At 36.5% G+C, this 18341-nt stretch overlaps 1 protein-coding gene across 1 annotated transcript in view; it reads right to left on the bottom strand.

The window, feature by feature from the left end:
- Positions 1-18341, bottom strand: part of TTC27 (tetratricopeptide repeat domain 27) — a 164454-nt gene that overhangs the window by 66173 nt on the left and 79940 nt on the right. Inside the window, exons 11-12 of the mRNA XM_043468286.1 lie at positions 14752-14847; positions 11886-12008 (exon numbers count right to left, since the gene is read on the bottom strand). Coding sequence (XP_043324221.1) covers positions 11886-12008; positions 14752-14847 — 219 coding nt within the window. The remainder of the gene's footprint in view (positions 1-11885; positions 12009-14751; positions 14848-18341) is intronic.

Below are 18341 nucleotides of genomic sequence, written 5' to 3'. Positions count from 1 at the left end.
TAGCAATGACTATACACAGTGAATCTCAGCATAAAATAAAGTCAGCCAAGATTATTAATTATGGCTAGAATAATACGTTCCTTACTTTATCAGGAAAATCTGTGGTGTTTAGAGCAAGGGTTACACAAAAAGATGCCCAGAAATTCTTGCCAATTATTGAGAATGAATAAAGTAGGCTGGCAATTGAACATAAAAAGGAACAAGCCACTCCTTGACTCTAGCCAGTTAGCATAATTATGTGGGAATTTGGCCCAATGTTTCCACATCATTTGATTTTTTTAAGAGAAGCCAAGAAATCGAGATTTTTAGATGATATCACCTGAATGTGCTTACTCTGATTTTTTTTCAAAGCATTATGTAAGTCAAACAAAATACCTCTTGCAACTTCAGATTTAGAAAATTAAACACCCACCCTACACTGGACAGCACTTGCTCTTTTCCTGCTCGGCATCGATTCTCTGATCTGATGATTACAGAATTACTCTTCCCTGAACAGAAACCATTCCATGTGGTACAGAGGCAGGGCCTATCAGAGGCCAGGTCACATGCCTCAGGCTGTTCAGAACTTTTCTGTGAGAACGATGGAATTGACTTGAGTCCACCAGGGTTACTAACCTCAAGCTTTCAGGGGTGTTCTTGGCTGACTCTTGGAGAAATGACACCATCTCAGCCCCTGGATATGACTATCATTATTAGTCAACTACAAGTTTCAGTTGCATGAACTTATAAATTCCTTTTTTTGCCTAAGCTAGTATATGTTGGTTCTCTTACAACCGAAACCATCCTAACATGTCCCTAGAAAATTCTGTTGCATAATTCATTCTATAGACTTCCAACTACAAGAAGATCTGTGAGAACATAGGTGCCTTTAGTCAGAAAGACAGTTCAAATACCAGTTCTACTACTTACTAAAGGCATGACCATGAGTAAGCTCACTAATATGTTGAGAGTCTGTTTTTCATTTATACATGACCTTCAAGAATTATATATGAAATGTACCTAGGATTTTGTTAGGCACACAGTAAGCCCTAAACTAATGTTTGTGTTCCTTCTTAATCCCTCCACTGGAAAACCAGATTGAAAAACAAGAAGCTTGAAGTTTCACTACTAGGAAGAAAGAAAGAAAACTTGCAACAGCTTCTAGCAGCATTAAAATTTTCTGTAAACAATCATACTAGTTAACTGTGTACAGTTTCTCCACAGAGAGAAGAATTGCTGTTGTTAAACTGTCAAATAGGTGTTTATGTAACTGAGGCCAATGGGACTGGAGGAAGTGAGGTCAAAGGGAAAGAGTGCTGATGCTACCAGGTTAAAAAGCTGAATCCTTCCACATAAGGCTGATTTCAACCAAACATCAGGTTTTTGTTTTTTTTATTATGAAAATGTGTAGCCACAGGAGGAAGCCCTAGAGATCTCAGAGAAAGAATCTGTACAAGATACAAACCTAGTGGAATACTGCTTTATAGAAGGACAGCAAAGGGAGAAATATTTTTCTGGTCAAACAGAATTTGGAATCTACATATGTCTACAGTATCAGACTATAAGCTCCTTAAAGGTAATTTTTTTTTTTGTCATCTTGGAATACCCAGAACATAGTAGGTGCTCTATAAAGTATTGAATGAATTCAACTGAAACTAACAGTGAAATCCCAAAGGCTTCAGATTTTACAAAGAAACATAAAAGATTCTTCCTACTGAGAACAAAGTGAGAACATCTTAAGGATGGCTGGCTGACATCAATACTGAGGGTGACTAAATTAGGACTGATCTAACAAGTCAGTCCAAGCAGAGAGGTCATACAGCAGAATCTGAACTTCACAAGCCCTTCTCACCCAAGTGATCACAACTAAGAAGTTACTCTCAGGAATTCCCTGGTTGTTCAGTGGTTGAGAATCTGCCCTGCAATGTAGGGGACATGGGTTCAATCCTTTGTCCAGAAACTAAGATCCCACATGCTACAGAGCAACTAAGCCCATGAGCTACAACTACTGAGCCCTCAAGCCACAACTAGAGAGTTTGTGCCACATAATGCAACGATGATGACTAATGACACAACTAAGATCTGATGCAGCCAGATACATATATAAATATTCAAAAAAAGAGAGAAGTGACTCCCAGGACTAAAAACATCAAAGAGCAAAACTGACTGCCTAAGTTCCCTACCCTGGTAATGTAACTTCTGACCAAACAGTCCAGTGTTGAGAAGTAGCTGAGAACTTCAGATAAATACAAGCAAAAAAGTTAATATATAAAAGTGAAATATATGCCACATTGGGACTTATTTACATTTATGATGGTGTATTTTTCCACAACTGTTACATGGGATATTCGAGGTTTGAGGGCAGGCCCCTACCCTAAGCACACTAGGACTCCGGGAAGCGCCCTGTTAGAGACAAGGCCCTAGATTAGGCATAAAGAATATGGGTGACAGCAAGGATCTCGTTCAGACATGAAGGAGAAATCAAAAGCTTTACAGACAAGCAAAAGCTGGGAGAATTCAGCACCACCAAGCCAACTCTTCAACAAATGCTAAAGGATCTTCTCTAGACAGGAAACACAGAAAACATGTATAAACTCAAACCCAAAACAACAAAGTAAATGGCAATGGGATCATACTTATCAATAATTACCGTAAATGTAAATGGGTTGAATGCCCCAACCAAAAGACAAAGACTGGCTGAATGGATACAAAAACAAGATCCCTATATATGCTGTCTACAAGAGACCCACCTCAAAACAAGGGACACATACAGACTGAAAATGAAGGGCTGGAAAAAGATATTTCACGCAAATGGAGACCAAAAGAAAGCAGGAGTAGCAATACTCATATCAGATAAAATAGAATTTGAAATAAAGGCTGTGAAAAGAGACAAAGAAGGACACTACACAATGATAAAAGGATCAATCCAAGAAGAAGGTATAACAATTATAAACATATATGCACCCAACATAGGAGCACTGCAATATGTAAGGCAAATGCTAACAAGTATGAAAGGGGAAATTAACAGTAACACAATAATAGTGGGAGACTTTAATACCCGACTCACACTTATGGACGGATCAACTAAACAGAAAATTAGCAAGGAAATAAAAACTTTAAATGATACAATGGACCAGCTAGACCTAATTGTTATCTACAGGACATTTCATCCCAATTAAATGAATTTCACCTTTTTCTCAAGTGCACACAGAACCTTCTTCAGGATAGATCATATCCTGGGCCATAAATCTAGCCTTGGTAAATTAAAAAAAACTGAAATCATTCCAAGCATCTTTTCTGATCACAATGCAGTAAGATTAGATGTCAACTACAGGAAAAAAACTATTAAAAATACAAACATATGAAGGCTAAACAACACGCTTCTGAATAAACAACAAATCACAGAATAAATCAAAAAAGAAGTCAAAATATGCATAGAAATGAATGAAGATGAAAACACAACAACCCAAAACCTATGGGATTCAGTAAAAGCAGTGCTAAGGGGAAGGTTCACAGCAATGTAAGCTTACCTCAAGAAACAAGAGAAAAATCAAATAAATAACCTAACTCTACACCTAAAGCAACTAAAAAAAGAAGAAATGAAGAACCCCAGGGGTAGTAGAAGGAAAGAAATCATAAAAATTAGGGCAGAAATAAATGAAAAAGAAACAAAGGAGACCATATCAAAAATCAACAAAGCTTAAAAGCTGGTTCTTTGAGAAGATAAATAAAATAGACAAACCATTAGTCAGACTCATCAAGAAAAAAAGGGAGAAGAATCAAATCAATAGAATTAGAAATGAAAATGGAGAAATCACAACAGACAACACAGAAATACAAAGGATCATAAGAGACTACTATCAGCAACTATATGTCAATAAAATGGACAACTTGGAAGAAATGGACAAATTCTTAGAAAAGTATAACTTTCCAAACTGAACCAGGAAGAAACAGAAAATCTTAACAGACCTATCACAAGCACGGAAATCAAAACCCTCCAGAAAACAGGCACAGAGGGAACATACCGCAACATAATAAAAGCCATATATGATAAACCCATAACAAACATTATCCTCAATGGTGAAAAATTGAAAGCATTTCCCCTTAAATCAGGAACAAGACAAGGGTGCCCACTCTCACTCCTACTATTCAACATAATTTTGGAAGTTTTAGCCATAGCAATCAGAGAAGAAAAAGAAATAAAAGGAATCCAGATTGGAAAAGAAGAAGTAAAACTCTCACTGTTTGCAGATGACATGATCCTCTACATACAAAACCCTAAAGACTCCACCAGAAAATTACTAGAGCTAAATCAATGAATATAGTAAAGTTGCAGGATATAAAATTAACACACAGAAATCCTTTGCATTCCTATACACTAACAATGAGAAAATAGAAATTAAGGAAACAATTCCATTCACCATTGCAACAAAAAGATTAAAATACTTAGGAATAAATCTACCTAAAGAAACAAAAGACCTCTATATAGAAAACTATAAAACACTGATGAAAGAAATCAAAGAGGACACAAACAGATGGAGAAATATACTGTGTTCATGGATCAGAAGAATCAATACAGTGAAAATGAGTATACTACCCAAAGCAATCTCTAGATTCAATGCAATCCCTATCAAGCTACCAATGGTATTTTTCACAGAACTAGAACAAATAATTTCACAATTTGTATGGAAATACAAAAAACCTCAAATAGCCAAAGTGATCTTGAGAAAGAAGAATGGAACTGGAAGAATCAACCTGCCTGACTTCAGACTATACTACAAAGCTGCAGTCATTAAGACAGTATGGTACTGGCACAAAGATAGAAACATAGATCAATGGAACAAAATAGAAAGCCCAAAGATAAATCCACGCACCTATGGACACCTTATCTTTGACGAAGGAGGCAAGGATATACAATGGAAAAAAGACAACCTCTTTAACAAGTGGTGCTGGGAAAACTGGTCAACCACTTGTAAAAGAATGAAACTAGAACACTTTCTAACACCATACACAAAAATAAACTCAAAATGGATTAAAGGTCTAAATGTAAGACCAGAAACTATAAAATTCCTAAAGGAAAACATAGGTAAAACACTCTCTGACATAAATCACAGCAGGATCCTCTATGGCCCACCTCCCAGAGTAATGGAAATAAAAGCAAAAATAAACAAATGGGACCTAATTAAACTTAAAAGCTTTTGCACAATGTAGGAAACTATAAGTAAGGTGAAAAGACAGCCTTCAGGATGGGAGAAAATAATAGCAAACAAAGCAAGTGACAAAGAATTAATCTCAAAAATATACAAGCAGCTCATGCAGCTCAATTCCAGAAAAATAAGTGACCCAATCAAAAAATGGGCCAAAGAACTAAACAGACATTTCTCCAAAGAAGATATACAGATGGCTAACAAGCACATGAAAAGATGCTTAACATCACTCATTATGAGAGAAATGCAAATCAAAACCACAATGAGGTACCATCTCATGCCAGTCAGAATGGCTGCTATCCAAAAGTCTACAAACAATAAATGCTGGAGAGGGTGTGGAGAAAAGGGAACCCTCTTACACTGTTGGTGGGAATGCAAACTAGTACAGCCGCTATGGAGAACAGTGTGGAGATTCCTTAAAAAACTGGAAACAGAACTGCCATATGACCCAGCAATCCCACTGCTGGGCATACACACCAAGGAAACCAGAATTGAAAGAGACATGTGTACCCCAACGTTCATAGCAGCACCATTTACAATAGCCAGGACATGGAAGCAACCTAGATGCCCATCAGCAGACAAATGGATAAGAAAACTATGGTACATATACACAATGGAATATTACTCAGCCATTAAAAAGAATGCATTTGAATCAGCTCTAATCAGGTGGATGAAACTGGAGTTAATCATATAGAGTGAAGTAAGTCAGAAAGAAAAGCACCAATACAGTATACTAATGCATATATACGGAATTTAGAAAGATGGTAACAATGGCCCTAAATGCAAGACATCAAAAGAGACACAGATGTAAAGAACAGTCTTTTGGATTCTGTGGGAGAAGGCAAGGGTGGGATAATTTGAGAGAATAGCATTAAAACAATGTATATTATCATATGTGAAACACCAGCCTAGGTTCGATGCATGAGACAGGGTGCCCAGGGCTGGTGCACTGGGATGACCCTGAGGGATGGGATCGGTTCAGGATGGGGAACACATGTATACCCATGGCTGATTCATGTCAATGTATGGCAAAAACCACTACAATATTGTAAAGTAATTAGCCTCCAATTAAAATAAATTAATTAATTAAAAAAAAGAATATGGGTGAAAGTTCAGTTCAGTCTCTGATCAAAAGAGAAAACCTTTCAAGAAAATTATCCATACTTGAGTCAGAAGGAATTATCCAAACAAACTACCCTTCTTGGCTGTGATTTGTGCCTTGATTTTGTGAATGAGCGGAAGGAATTAAAAACTCTAACATGTGATAAGAGTGGCCCTCATCTGACACTGCATCTGGTCAGTGTATTGGCAGGGGTACTGGGAAACCAGCAACTCCAGGAAGCTCTTCTGACAAAACAGCCAAGGTGGGGAAATGAGCTCTCGACCCAGAGATGGTACTAATCATAACAAGTGCCTCTGAGGACAGGAATGACAGAATTAGGCTTAACGACTAGAATTCTGCTCCAAAGGGACCAAACAAACAAACAAAAAAAGGCAGGCTAAGAATATAAGGACATACTATTAGTCAGATCTGGCCACCTGATAATAGCTTCAGGTTTTTAAAAATGTACTTGTGTTGTGTATGTTGTGCTCAAACAACTCTGGGCATAGTCTAACTCAGTCTTTTCTCTGAAGCACAAAGCAAAATGGTTTCTAATTTTCACTACAGTAGAGGCTGGTTCTCAAGAAAAGGGAGCTGGACCTCTGAAAAGGAGCTCCACTGCCCGTGACGCAGGGAATAAGGATGACAAGGCAGGACTAAAAGAGCACCATGGAACCTTGGACTCTTATGGCTTCCCACACAATCCTTCTATCAGAAAGGCACTTTCTCCCTAGCCTGCATTCTTGTTCTGTGAGTGGCAACTGAGAAGTGAAAATTACAAGACACTTCAACTCACTTCGGTTGCTTGCTCCCCTCTTCTCTGGGGTGATGCCCAGTCCTACTCACTCACTGACAGCCAACTGTTCACTAATTGCTCTGGACGTTTAAGTGTGTGACTGCACCACAGTCTGGCTTGATTCTTCAAAGGAGAGCTGCCAACATAAATATCCCAGGTCCAAGATAAAACAGAATAATTAAAAACAGGTCTTGTTATCTGATTAGCTGATCAACTCCTATTCATATCACCAAGTGATAATTTCAGTGAGTGTTCTGTTTTCCTCATTCAAGTGAACACAACAGGTTTTAACTTATAAATTGACCATCAAATTTTAAAGGATTAACAAGGATGGGGGTGGGTAGGTGTTGGGGAAGGAGTATGGGCTTTAGAGGAAAGGCAGGTTTGAGCTTGGATTCCAAAATCTGCCACTTACTGAGGTTAATAAGTAAAATGGCAAAAAACAACTCATACTTTGTAGGTTGTTACAAATATTGAATGACAAGGACAAAATAATTCTATAAGGGATGTAGTACATAAGAGGCTCTAAAACTGCATTACATAATGACAGCATGCTCACAGTACCTTAGCATCTATGGAGCAAAAATAAAAGTTCTTCTATTTCTATTCCTTAAAATTAAGAGGTTAAAACAAGACCAGAGAGATCTCACAATAAGTTTTTGGAGAGAGACTATACAGCGGGGCTTGGAGAAGTTTCTTTCACCACATGTAGGGTCCATAAAGAGTGACCACGTGAAGATCTGCTTCAATGCAATAACTATTCTATGAACACCTACTAATCCTTCATTCAGCAAATATAAGTGAGTTCCCCCAAGGTGCCAGGCCTGTGCTATAAATAAAATAGACACAAGTCTGGTTCTTAAACTGCTTACAGTCGAGCAGGTGAGCTAAGTCAATACAAGGGACGATGAGAATAGTGCTGGGTATTCGAGGCGCACACAGGAGAACATCACCAGATCTCCGAGGGAGATTTCAGGGAAAGCTCCTTGGAGGAAGCAATCACCAAGAAGTCTGAGGAATAAGGAGTTAGCTGACAGAGGACAAGTTCCAGACAGACAACAGCATGTGTGAAGGTTCTGAGGTCAAACAATGCTGCAAAATCAACAATTCCAAGTAGTTCAGCCCTGCCAGAACTCTGGACACAACCTGGGTGAGTGAGTACAAAGGGGGGACAAGGCAGAGGTGATAGAGGAGGGACACAAGCATCAGCAATGTCAACAGGAGTCAGATCATGAAGTGAAGATCATTCCAGTAAGAGCTCTGAATTAATCCTAAGAACACAGCCAAGTTCCTACAGTCAGAATGACATGATTAGATCACGTCATTTAGGATCATGCCTTTTAGGAAGCTTGCTCTGACTTCAGTGTAAGAAAACAACACGTGGGAACTCTCTTAAATCACATAAAGAAACTACCTTAGAAGAAAAAAAAAAAAAAACACCCCAAACTAAATGTTAAAAAAAAAATCTCAGCTGTTTTAGAAATAAAAGATTTGCTTGGCAAGTTAAAGGGGAAAAATTTTAAAGTCTAATGGCCACAATCATCTGCTAATATAGCATAATAAAAGATAAGGCTATGCCGCTCAGGTAAGCCTTCTTTCCTAAGAAACAAGAGAAAATACTAGAGGTTCCAACCTAAATCTCTCCACCTCCTGCCACACTGCCTTCTCCAGGCAACTTAACACCCATTCAGTCTTTCTCTCTTCATTTATAGACTCAATTTGCTCAACAAAATAAAAATTCTATCATAGAAAAGTTTGGAGAAACTGCATTAGGTCTGCCAGATAGCTTTAAAAAATTAAATGCTAACAGATGAGAACCAGTTCTGACCCCAAGGTCAAGCAAAATTAATCTTCGCTATTTTGCCCATGGTCATTAAATAACAAGAATTTCTGTAGGTAGTTTCTAAATTAGAGAGTCTGAGATCTTAATAGTGGGGTACAAACATGAGCACCAGAGAACAATAATTAAGACTTAGATACTTTTCTGAATTTGCCTTTTAAAAACAAAGTATCTATTAAGCACTAGAGGCAAAGATGAAAATTTTACAAACTTCCAGTTAATTCCAAATGTGATGACAACTGCTGGTATGCAATCAAATATTAAAAGAATCTCAGCTGTTTTAGAAATAAAACATTTGGTTTCAGCTTGAAGCAAAACTTTTTCGGGTCTATAATTAAACTGATTTGCAAATACAGCATGAAAAAAAGGTAAGGGGTCTTTTATACGGCAAATAAAAAACTAAAATGAATCTTTAAAATCAAGATTTTGAAGGATGTTTGGCTGTAACTCACAAAAGACTTGAGACAAAGTTAATAACTGTACATTCCTAAAAATTAAAATACACACATTTTATAGAGTGATGTAAAACACAGGAATTTATCATTACTCTAAGACATTTCTTACAAAGTTTACATGCATATTTAAAAAATAATAATACCGCTACTAATTTGGGGGACTTAGTCAAATACATTCTCAGAAAGGAATGGACTCATTTTTTATTCTCCAGTAAGGCCATCTCTACTTTCCATACTTACTAAAAATAACTAAATAAATGTAATATAGCAAAGTGTGCTTTTGGGTATTTGGGATTCACCAACTTCTTAATTCCTTCAAAATTTTCCATATTTTTATATACAGTTATTACTTATTTGTTCACTGACCAATGGGAAGAATGATGCAATGGGAACTACATCAATGGTATCTTGGGAGTCAAGAAATAATTCACCTCCTTGTTAAACAAAAATCCGGATACTACTTGTATGCCAGTCGAAGGGCACTAAACAAACACTTAAGTCCGTGAAGAAACATGATACTGTATTTCATCAAATTTGAGATGCCATCAATTTTAAGACTAACTCTTAACTAATAAAGAAAAAATGTTTTCAATTACATTATGACATAATGCCTTGGATGAATCACATCAGCTTCTCATTGCTTTGATATTTTTAAATCTACTCAGAAAAATTTGGCAATTTTTCCTGCCTCCAATACACTGCTTGATATAATAAACAGCAATTTTTTTTCCTTTTACGAATCTTAGTATGAAACACAGCTTAATCTACATTGGGGTGTCTTCCTTTCTTGGCTCCCATAAAGCGTTTAGTTGCTGTTTTTAAAGAAAAGTAAGTGGAATTGTGATTATTTTACCAATGGCACATGTTTACCTCACTAATGTTAAATTCACGTCTCTCCACTCTGTTTTGGTCCTTTACCACTTCTGTTTCAATGCCAAATCATAATGGAATCTTTTTAAAGATATTTTAAATGGCAATTAAATCCAACATATGTAGAGCTGACACTGTACGTCACTCAACTGAAATGATGATACTAAATATAGCTACAACTAAAACTTGTACAAGCACAAGCAGTTTCAACCTGGCCAAATGGCCACCTGACAGCAAAAGACAGATACCATCAAGCAGCAGATACAACCCAAATTCAAAGATATTAAAATGCGAAAAAAAAATATATGAGTCTCAGAATCAGTAATAGCAGCAAATACTCACAGAGTACGAGGGAAGAGCACCATTCTATGTACTTTTCATATGTTATGTCACGAAAATCTGTTGGGTAGGTAGATTATGTGCCTCCAGATGAGGAAGCTGAGGCTTGGGGTGGGGGCACTGAGTAACTTGCCCCAATATCACAAAGTTAGCATGTGCCGAGGCTAGCTTTTGAATCCACAGCCTGGGCTATGCTTTTAAACACTATGTCATGTGGTCAATTAAGTTATTAATCAATAACTAGCTCTGTGACCTAACCTGAATCATTAGAGACTCCTTTCCTTATCTGGAAAAGGAAGGAACTGGAATGGATGATTATGGAGTCCCTTCCCAGGATGAAAATACTGTAATTCTATAATCTTTTTAATAAAATGTTATCTCCATGGTAGCCTCTCCTTCACCCTATAAAATTCAAAGACTTTCACCACTATTACTGACTAGTGAAAAGAACCTAACTTACTATAATTTTAAAATTTACACACTTAGGAAAGGTATTAACAAACAGAGTACATGTACCACTATTTCTTTTTCAGGATGACAGCAAAGGCTGACAATAGATACAAATGATCCAGTTTGTGGGTTTTACTCTGCCTGTGTACCATACTTATGATAGAAATTTACCATTTAAAATTTTAGTCCAAAATTAACAAATGATTTCAATGTGTCCATTTTAACAGATATACACAGTGCACAGTCCTTTAAAAATTCTGTTCATTTATGAGGGAAAAACAATAGATTAATAACAGATGGAAATATTGCAACATTTTCTCTCTTGACCCAATTTAAAGGATGGAATTAAAAATGCATTACACACTTGACAACTCTTTTGCCCCAAGATGGGGGGTGGGGGAAGGGGCTGTCATAACCTTTGGATCTTCTACAGGTCGAGCTGCCCTCCCTCCTAGGTAACCTTGCTTCTGACCCACAGCCTCTGATCATCAGGCAACCTAGTGATGCTTAAAATATTTCCTAATAGTTCACTTTGAAGTTGTCTACAGAAGGAGAGTTAATAAAGGAAAGAGACGAAAATGTGCAATGTCTTTAAAGCTTTCATTATTTATTCATAAACATCAAACACTGTATCAGTTTTGGGCCTTGCTTTTTTCCTTTATAATACACATGCAGACATAAAATAATCTGCTCCAATGGAAATCAGAGAAACCATTAAACAGATTTCTGATGAAAAAAGGAATTCAAGCAAACTGTTGGCAAAAGTGGCTTAAAAAACAAAACAGGTAAGATGATTGCTCAAAGATGAAAGGGTCTGGCCAGTGCATAAAATTTCACTATTACATACCTTCCCATGCTGCCCAGCTCTTTCATAGCAAATGACAACATCTTCCCACATTTCTAGCTTCTCAAATATCTGAAGGGCTGAACTGGTACATCCCAACTCAAAGAGTAAACCTGCAAGTTGGCGCTAGAAAAATCAAATTAAAATAATGAACAATCCTTCACACATTTTCACACACAGATTCCTGTTCCATTTATAGGTATATCTAATCTGCCATTTTAAGCATCTGCTTATTGCAAAAAATGCCTAATATCTATAATTCAACCTCTGCTGAAAAAACATATATGTTTCCTACATGTTGAAAAACATACTGGAACTGTTCAAAATACACAATATGTCAATTTTCCCCAAGAATTCAGAACTTAACAGGCAAAATCTGTACTTCTTTAATATCTAGAGAGTCTATACATGACAATCTCTGTGGTAAAGCTGAGATCCAATAAGTCAATTTTTAAAACTCTGTTAAAGTGGCCCTTAAAGAAAGACAAATATAAATGTTGCTGAGAATGTGAAGAAAAGAGAACTCTTGTGCTGGCGGACTGTCAATTTGTGCAGCCAATATAGAAAACAATATGAAGGTTCCTCAAGAAACTGAAAACAGAGCTACCATATGATCTAGTAATTCCACTTCTGGATATATAACTGAGGAAAATGAAAACACTAATTTATTTTAATAAGTACATTCTAAAAAAATTAGCTACCTAGTTTCCCAGTATTTGGCAAATAAAATGGGACAAATTGTGATAAAGTGAGTGAAGGTTAAGTATATTCAAAAATAAAAATAGTGTATTTTATAAGTGTATTCTATTCCTGCAGGAATAGAAAAACAATATTAAAAAGGTTTAAAAAATAGGTAAAACTCATGAGTAAGCTATGGTTGTAAAATTCAATACATTATTTAAGAGCTAAGAAGCTAACAGACATGGAACACGCAGAACTAACAAACTCAGTAAGTAAAATGAAACTATAAAATTTCATTTTATAATGGAAATTACATTTATATATATTATTAAAATATATTTTTAGATAATATAAAATATATAAATTATATTATATATAAATATATATTATAAAATAAATATATATCTATTATATATTATAAAAATATAAACACAAAAATAAATAAAAGCAATGGCTCAATTCTTCTGTATCCCATGAAATATAGGAGAATTTGGCTATTTTAGAATATGTGATTAGACATTTTCAAAAACTGAACATCACATGTGGGAGCTGGAATAAATCTTAATGCTCATATAGTAAGGAATTCAATCTTTCTAATAGTGACAAAGTTATGGCATCTAAGCTGATATGGCTAACTAGGAGTAAAGACTAATATGTTTTATAATAAACTGTGTTGTTATTTCCTGATCTTTAAAAATAACATATAAAGATATGCTTACTCCCCATAATGAAATAAAACTGATTCAGTTTCTTAATGAAAGAGGATGTTTATGTAACTGTTCAAAGATCCCAAATCCACAGTTTCCTAAGCAGATAAAATAAACACTGAGCCTATTTGAACAGTATTTAATTTTTCGAATGTTTCTGTTCAGAAAGTAACAGCTACACCCTCAACAGACATGTTTTGTCATAATAATAGCTCAGAGTTTGATTTGTTTCTACACCACAAACCACATAGAACAAAGACAAAAGCACTTAACAAATTTCACAGAGCAGGGTTAAAAACATGCCAAAAAGTTCCAAGTGTTAACACCTTTCTGATGAAGAATCTATCCTTTTGAGATGATGTGAAAAAATTTTTGTGCCTGTCTTATTGAGATGTCTTCAATAGATGAAGTGAATCCCAATGTATAATAGACCCTCTCGTTTACCCTGAGCTTACGAATATGCTAATAATCTACTCTAAGAAATCTTATGAAGATTCTAAGTCACTGAATTGTGGGTTGGCATTTATAATTCTAAGTCACTACCTATGTGCATAACCCACAAGAGATGACAGGAAGCTGGTTAAAATGACAATGGTTACTATATCATCGAGAAATTTCTGGCTGGCATTATCTGACTCCACTTAGCTTCTCTGTGCCATAGCTTTCACATTTGTAATTTGGGATTATTTCACAAAATTGTTGCAATAAAATAAGATAATGTGTGTGAAAGGCAAAAAGAATGCGTGCTTCACAATAAACAAGCAGTAAAAGCTGGCTATTATTCTCTGGAATAATTACAACCCAATGAAGATAAAGCAAAGGAGGCAAGCTGGGAAACTAGAGATGCTCATGAACATCATGTTCAGTGATCAACACTGGACAAGTGTAGTTATTGACAACAGCCCTGGGCCTCCATTTTTTTCCGAGGATTAAGAAACCAGAATTATAAATTAAGAGGCCAGACTAGGTGTCTAAGTTGTCTTCAGTGAATAGAATTTTACCAAATAGAGGAATGACTCCTGTAACACAGGAGAACCCACAGGGCAAGCGCTACACTAGGAGTTCTCATGTCATTCCAAAGAGGAAAGTAGTGAAGGGCAGTTCACAGTATCAACTACCAAACAGATGCTTTATTTTACCTTTTGTCAACACTTTGCTTAAAAGATTCATTCTTTAGCAGAAAATCCTTACAGGGTTTTTAAACATAAAAAGTTATTTTGAAAATGAAGACTTCTGTGGCTCTATTATTTAATTTCGAGAATTCTATTTAACCTAGTTTACATTCTATTAAATGTTTTAAATGTCTAGTATCACTTCATTCAAATAGCAGTCTGAAGTAACTGGCAATCCCCAGCTAGATACTTTTTCTTTTCCCTGAAACATCTGAAAACTCCAACATAAATTTACAGTCATTTTCTTTTAATGCATGTATCTTTCAAAAGGGAAGTGTTTTCCATACCCAATGACAACAACAAAAATACCTGAACAGCCCAATGAGGTGGCACTTGACAGCAGTAGAAAATCTTCAGACGTTCCAATACAGACGTAGTCTTATCTTCAAATTGGTCTGCAAGAGCCTTAAGAGCATGTATCATAATCAGAATCTATATGAGTAATAACTTTTTAATATAAACAAGGTTTTTGCTGCAAAAGTTTTACAGATAACCATATAAACAATAAAGAATACTTTGATAAGGTGTTGGGATGTGTGAATATTTTCTTGAATTTCCTTAAATGCTAAAAAAAGACTTTAATCAACATTTATGTAATTTGTACATTAAAAACTTAATAAGAAAACAATTTTTTAAACTGAGGTTTCCTATGGTAGTTCTTTTAAAGAACTAGCCTTATTAACCCATCTTTTTATTTTTTCTATTTTCTAAGAACTGTTTTTAGCATATCTATTTCACAACCATACTGTCACTGCGACAATGGCACTTCCTAACATAAATCAGAGATAAATTACATGAAGCATTTCATTTAGGACTATTTTCTCAGGAATGAAATCAAAGGGTGTCTATTTGATCACAGAGGGTGAAGTCTCTTACTCTTCAGCAGCAGAACCAACCACAAGGCAGGACACTCATTCATGCAAGACCAGTGAACAACTTCAACCTGCATGTGCTGAGGAAAGCCTCTGCTGGGCTGAAAGACCTGCACTTTGTACTAGATAACCGGACCTGCAGGAGCTACAGAGGGCAGACCAACAAGACAAAGATGGCTGACTCTAAGAAAGGGGACCAAGGCCAAATGCAAAGCTAGAGGCTGCCACTAACTGGTGGTCACAGGATGAACATCACAAGACCTCCCATATCCAGCATCAGAATGAATGCAGACACTCTGGAGTCCTAGAAAACACACGGACAGTGGTCTCATTACCATGATCATCTTTACCTGACTCTTCATTTGTCATCTAGTACATAAGCATGTGTTTTCTGTTTTACACTGAGCACTTTCAACTGTGCATTATTATGACCTTTTCTGCATAATGCAGCACTCAAATTTTCTCTTTTTGGCAACTGACTAGGTTTCACAGGCCTGTCTTACAAAGATTACACGGCAACAATACGGCAATGTTAATGTACATATTATGGTTATGTAGGAACATTCAACAACTAGGGTCATGGCAGCCGGTCCCATCACTTCATGGCAAATAGATGGGGAAACAATGGAAAACAGCCCTTTATTTTTGAGGGTTTCAAAATCACTTTGGACAGTGACTACAGCCATGAAATTAAAAGACGCTTGTTCCTTGGAAGAAAAACCATAACAAACCTAGACAGTGTATTAAAAAGCAGAGACGTTACTTTGCCAACAAAGGTCTGTCTAGTCAAAGCTTCTGTTTTCCCAATAGTCATGTATAGATGTTAGAGTTGGACCATAAGAAGGCTGAGCACCAAAGAATTGATGCTTTTGAACTGTGGTATTGATAAGACTCTTGAGAGTCCCTTGGACTGCAAGGAGATCAAACCAGTCAATCCTAAAGGAGATCAGTACTGAATATTCATTGGAGGGGCTGATGCTGAAGTTGAAACTACAATACTTTGGCCACCTGATGTGAAGAGCTGACTCACTGGTAAAGACCCTGATGCTGGGAAAGATTGAGGGCAGGAGGAAAGGGACGACAGAGGATAGTAAGATGGTTGGATGGCATCATTGACTCAATGGACGTAAGTCTGAGCAAACTCTGGGAAATAGTGAAGGACAGAGGAGCCTGGTGTGTAGCAGTCCACAGGGTCACAGAAGACCTGGACATGACCGAGCAACTGAACGACAAGGAGTCATCCATGTATTTGAGAATGGTGAAGCACTGTGTCGGCAACTTACTTTCCAAAACTTCAGGATACAAAAGGTCCTGTATCTAGAACTTTTCTGTAAGCTTGAAATTTTTTTAAGTTTTAATGAAATTAGCTTTTAAAATTGAAAGGAAAAAAAAAGTAAGAGGTAGTAAATCCAAACTTCCTCATAAAAGGACAAGAATCTAACAAATCCCATTATCAGTAAAAGGAGACTGGTTTCTGAGCAGGGGAACTGCTCCTCAGCTGGGGAAAATAGGAAGTTCTCTATACTATATGAGGTGGAAGATATATTTGTTAACCTAAGAAGATCCTGCCGAATGAGAGAACACTCATTACATCACTTCTCTGACAACCCAAGATGCTATTCTATCAAATCAGTCAGAACAAATTGAGTCATAACCAGACTCCTAAAACCATCTTGGTCGAAATATTTTTAAAGTTTTCTGGCCTTACTTCAGAGAAACTTAATAGCAAAAAGGTTGCATACTTCTGCCCAAAGCTATTTAGTTGGAGGAAAAAGAAGAAAAACTTCTGGCTGAGTACATATGGTTACAATATATAAATAAAAGGCTCACTGAATTACTTCATTAAGGGGGGCAAATTTTCCTTTTTATCAAATTCTTTTTCTTCCTTTGGAAAGAAAAAATAAATAATGCTTATTTAATAAGCACAGAGGACAAGATGGTTGGATGGCATCACCGATTCAATGGACATGAGTTTTGAGCAAGCGCTGGGAGATGGGGCAGGACAGGGAAGCCTGGTGTGCTGCAGTCCATGGGGTCACAGAGTGTCACACACAACTGAGCGACTGAACAACAACAATTTAATGATTAAATGCCAAAAGTAACATCCCAACACTTACTTTTATGAAGTCTTAGTCACATCTAAAACATTTCATTTTCAAATCAAACTCATGTGTTTGTGGCAATCTAGCTAAAACACATTGAGCAGTGCTCAGTAAATACTTTCCAATTTATTAATAAACAGATTTACTAGCAACCCACTCCAGTATTCTTGCCTGGGAAATCCCATGAACTGAGAAGACTGGCAGGCTACAGACCATGGGGTCACAAAAGAGTCAGACACAACTGAAGTGACTCAGCATGCACATTATGTATTTCAGATACTCTCAGACACTTTTAATTGACCTCACAGTGCGCCTGCTACTCTCAGATACTCTCCAAAATAGCAAAGACCACTGGAGAGAGTAGAGAACCAACATTTATTTGAATTTGATATCACAAACAAGCTCCTGAACAAGTAGAGCCACATTTTGTAAGAATTCAAATAGACCATGTGTATGATAAAGATTAAAAACAGAATTCTAACTTATTTTCACTCCTGCATAGAATATAGTTCTTCCTACCTTAAATATGACAACCACCAACAAAGCCAAGAACATTAAGCTGTCTATTTCCTCTACTGAATTCAAAGTACTCTCTTATTTACTAACTCACTACAAATACAGGGACTTAGTCAGAGTTCTTCTCTAGGTTTTTCAGAGCAGGATTATTTATAGTGACTCATTCTGAAATAATTCCATTACAGTCAAATGGACTGGAGTCCTTTACAGGAAAAAGTGTAGATAAGTGAACTGGCCTGAATTCTGTTCTAGGTCTACCCACAACAAGTCAAATCATTTAAGTACAAAGGCACTCATCTACTACATGATTTTCTAAATGATCTTTTGCACTTCAGACACTCTGAGCATATGCCTTTATCAAGAGTATTTTGGGCCTTCCTTGGTGGCTCGGTGATGAAGAATTCACCTG

This window comes from Cervus canadensis, chromosome 5 (assembly GCF_019320065.1).
Source record: "Cervus canadensis isolate Bull #8, Minnesota chromosome 5, ASM1932006v1, whole genome shotgun sequence".
In the NCBI taxonomy this organism is placed as follows: Eukaryota; Metazoa; Chordata; class Mammalia; order Artiodactyla; family Cervidae; genus Cervus; species Cervus canadensis.
The sequence above is the reverse complement of the archived record's forward strand: the minus strand, read 5'-3'. Positions and strand labels throughout refer to the sequence as shown.